This window comes from Hippocampus zosterae, chromosome 17 (genome assembly GCF_025434085.1).
Source record: "Hippocampus zosterae strain Florida chromosome 17, ASM2543408v3, whole genome shotgun sequence".
Taxonomy (NCBI): domain Eukaryota; kingdom Metazoa; phylum Chordata; class Actinopteri; order Syngnathiformes; family Syngnathidae; genus Hippocampus; species Hippocampus zosterae.
Genome location: NC_067467.1, coordinates 8125293 through 8129363, shown reverse-complemented (window position 1 = coordinate 8129363; position 4071 = coordinate 8125293). Strand labels below are relative to the sequence as shown.

Genomic DNA, 4071 nt, shown 5'->3' with positions numbered 1-4071 from the left:
ACGTGACCAGAGCACTGCGTGTCGTCATCGTGATGCCTTCAGGGCCAGAGACGCCTCGGACACGGCAAATTTCTGAATAGACTTTGTTCGGGATTACCTATATACATTATTACTGTCTTATGTATAATACAGTATTGTATTAATGGCCTGTCTGGCATTAATAAATGGAAGGCTTGATCGATTATTAATCAGTTTCAGAGGAAAGGGAAAGAAATCTTACACGTTTCAAAAAATTTAAGCTTTTTTTTTTAACTCTTTCAGATTTGAATATTTCCCTTGCCCTTTAAGGCCAACAAGTGCATGTCCTGCGTAAATGTGGCGGAAACACAGATGGTTCTAAGGACAACTTCAATCCATCATTTCTTACATTTTAAAATGTATTTGTACTTTCGGTCACGGCAGGAAAGGTCACCGTATTCCAGGGTGCAAACTTACCAATTGTTGGGAGGACATGCATCCTCGTGTACACGCACCACTGAAAAGCAAAAAGCTCCATTCTCTGTTAATGAATGATGTACCAATCTCATCTGTGACACATTTTATTGACAATGTCTTACCATGAGATGCTTTAGGATATTTACATTGCGACAGAACAGTACGATATTATGAATCATGTTCACATAGCAAATGACAAAAACAGTAAGTGTCATTTTTATATTTAAAAACATCCAACTCCATGAAAACAAACTACTAAAAGGGAGATTCTGGGGCATTCTCCTGTCCACTTTGCAACTTTTCTACCAAACTTTACAGCTTTTGATGAGCTCTTTCATTTGCTTAATTGCATCTATTGAGGAGTCCTTGAGTGCCAGTCCCAGTAAGATGGGCCTGTTGCCGGCTTCTTGGCACACAAATGTTCCCAGGTTTTTGCCACACACGTGCGTCAGTGGCTGAAAACAAAACACAAATATGTAACTGTATATATACACAAAACTGAACATAAACACATTTCACCTTTTCAAACCTCATTTTCATACCTCATCCTTTCCCAGCAGCACTTTGGTGGAGAACATTGGATTGCTGAAGTCATCGCACCTGGACTCAGGGGTGACGGACACCAGCGTTCCGATTTTACCGTACTGTGTTATGACAATAAACATGTAATTACTGAACTCTGTGCAGACAACTTGTGTGGTGATGCCATTGATTTCTTTATGCGTCTGTCTCGACGAGATGATGGGCTCAGCCGTAGACATGGTGTTGAACCTGGAGAGGAAAATGCCACAGTGCTAGAATATACATTGTACATGTCGAATGAAAAATAATAGCTTTGAAGGTCCGTTAAAGCGTTATTTTCAAGATCATAACAATCAATTGAAGCAGATCTAAATAGGGCGGGAAAATCCATTCCCTCTGTATACATCGAAGGACGCTACAGCTGCTTATTTACTTGCCGACAGACCTTGCTAAAAACGTGTGTGACGTTATGTCGCTGATTCGGTGTTGAAAATAGACTGATTCTCTTACCGTCTATCTATCACCGCTTCAACAGTATTGCACTGTATCCTCTATTCTTTTTGGTCTGCTGAAAAGAAGAATTTTCACTTTTATCTCAGAATTCTGACTTAAAATAAAAGTGATAATCTTGTCGACCTTGGTTTTTTCTTCACTGGCCATAATACTCTTCTGTAGGGAATACTCTCGAAGTATTAAAATAAACAATGCCTTCAAATTAATTCATTCGAAAATCCGTTCTTCGTCCCGCAACAGCGACTTTTGTTTGGCGTTAGCTACCCTAATGCTAACATGAGCCACGCAGCTGCTATCCGTCTTCACCTTTAAAGAAATGAGACAAAAACGACAAGAGCGGCTTGAGTTATTCGATCCTTACCTCTCGTTAACGACCGGCACGGTTCCCTTCAGCAATGCTCAGGAATGTGTTTCATGACAGTTGGCTAAACACGCTTTGTATTTTCCTTTCGGGTGGAACAAACGCTGCAAAACGGCGTCTACGTCATGACGTCATGGCAACGTTTTTCCGGGTTACTTTCGCCTCTATCGTGAAATTCTATTGAATACAAAATCATTAAAAACAACACTAACATCAAAAATACGATGGAGAATATCTATCTATCTATCTATAGATATCTATCTATCTATCTATCTATCTATCTATCTATCTATCTATCTATCTATCTATCTATCTATCTATCTATCTATCTATCTATCTATCTAGATAGATCTATCTATCTATCTATAGATAGATAGATAGATCGAGAGAGTTTATTAATAAATAAACGACAAAAAAATAATAATACACTTTATTTGTAAGCGCCTTTCACAGCACTCAAGGAATGTATCCTGGTACAATATTTATATGGTTTAGTAAATGTATATTTTTTCGAGACCAGGCTTTTTAATTTGAGCAAATTTGAATAATGATAAAATGATACTACTACTAAGATTAGTAAATTATTAATAATAATAATAATATGAAGAAACTAAATAACTAACTAATTCCATACAATAGAAAAGAAGCAAACAGACAAACAAATAACGAATAAAATAAATAAATAAATGGAAAAACATTTTATGGTATCTGAATGGTTTGGGGGGGAAATTCCTCTTGATTTTTAATTACAGATAAGATAAGATAAGATATCCTTTATTCGTCCCACACTGGGGAAATTTACAGCCTCCAGCAGCAAGAATGTATGTAGAAAGAAGAAAGAGAAGAAAACAACAAACATCTTTCAATTAAATGCGTCGGTATCTCTCCTTCTTGCAGCGCGGATGTAACAGTCTCTGGCTGAAGGAGCTACCAAGTGCTGTCAGGGCGGGCTGGAGGGCGTGGGAGGGACTGGCCACCATAGCAGGAGATCATAAACAATGTATCCTGTCAGTGTTACCCACCATTATCAAGTCAAGTCAAGTCAAGTCAAGTCAACAGTATTTATAGAGCACTTTCAAACAGCCATCGCTGCATACAAAGTGCTGTACATGGAGCGATTTAACATGTACAATAAACAGTAAGACGAATCAGTAATAAGTAATAAGTAATAAGGCGGTAGAAAGCACCAAGCAGTAAAACCAATAGCAAATCTAAGTCATGCTGAGTCAAACGCCAAAGAATACAAGTGAGTTTTGAGGAGGGCTTTAAAGATGGGCAGCGAGGAGGCTTGCCGAATGTTCAGTGGGAGGTCATTCCAGAGAGATGGACCAGCAACAGAAAAGGCTCGATCCCCTCTGAGCCATTATGTAATTAGAGTTTCATATTACAGTTATTTATTTGGTACTGCAAGAATAATATTGTGTATAACTTTCATACCTTGGCTTGACGAGAGTAAACTTGATTCTGTAAAGTGAAACAAGACACTTTGGAAAGAAATCACATGAAATCTTGGTTTTACTATTCGCCAAACTAATTTTTGATGTCATTTGAGTCGTTTTTTTTTAATTAAAAAAATGTCAACCTAAAACTAGAGGCTTTAAGCTTGTTCAGTGTTCAGTTCACAGATGTTTGAAGCACTCACGTCCTCACAGCAGGGGGGAAAGAGGGCAAGAACATTTCTAATCTGCATGATTTCTCTCATCAGGTGGTTTTCTTTTGTAATGGGCCCCACTCATAACCACTTTAAACCAACATGACATTTGAACAGAACGAGGCCACAGATAAGCAGACACAGCTTCATGCAAGACGAGCGCCACGAAGAAATTTCACAGTCATCAAAAGTGCTTATGAGACTTTTCTTATTCTAGGTGGATGTGAAGCCCCAGTGAGGTCTACAAGTGCTGCATCAGGCAGATCCGAAAAGCAGCATCCCTCTGACACATTTACAATGTCAAACAGAGCGCCAGACTCAGCAGAATTGCTATGCATTGTGGGTAGATGGCAGAGCATTTGAAATGGGTTGGAGAACATTGATCATATTGTCATCTTCACGCTTAAAAACGGTTCCCAAATATCAATAAGCAACATTTCAAAGGAAATAAGCAAACTTTACAAGACAAAGTCTGATGTGATGTTCGCAACTCACTATTTGTATTGGAAATGGTTATTAATAGACCTAACAAAAGTGCCAGCATTCAGCTGTCAGCTCATGATCCTCAATTGTACATTTGGGATCATGA

At 38.4% G+C, this 4071-nt stretch overlaps 1 protein-coding gene across 1 annotated transcript; it reads right to left on the bottom strand.

Moving 5' to 3' along the window:
* Positions 1 to 523: 523 nt before the first annotated feature.
* psmg3 (proteasome (prosome, macropain) assembly chaperone 3) lies at positions 524 to 1997 on the bottom strand. The gene is made up of 3 exons (XM_052049039.1): positions 1832 to 1997; positions 978 to 1206; positions 524 to 890 (listed from the first exon to the last, which is right to left on the bottom strand). The coding sequence occupies exons 2-3, from the start codon at positions 1194 to 1196 to the stop codon at positions 738 to 740; spliced, it is 372 nt and encodes a 123-aa protein (XP_051904999.1). The 5' UTR covers positions 1197 to 1206; positions 1832 to 1997; the 3' UTR covers positions 524 to 737.
* Between the last annotated feature and the right edge of the window lie 2074 nt (positions 1998 to 4071).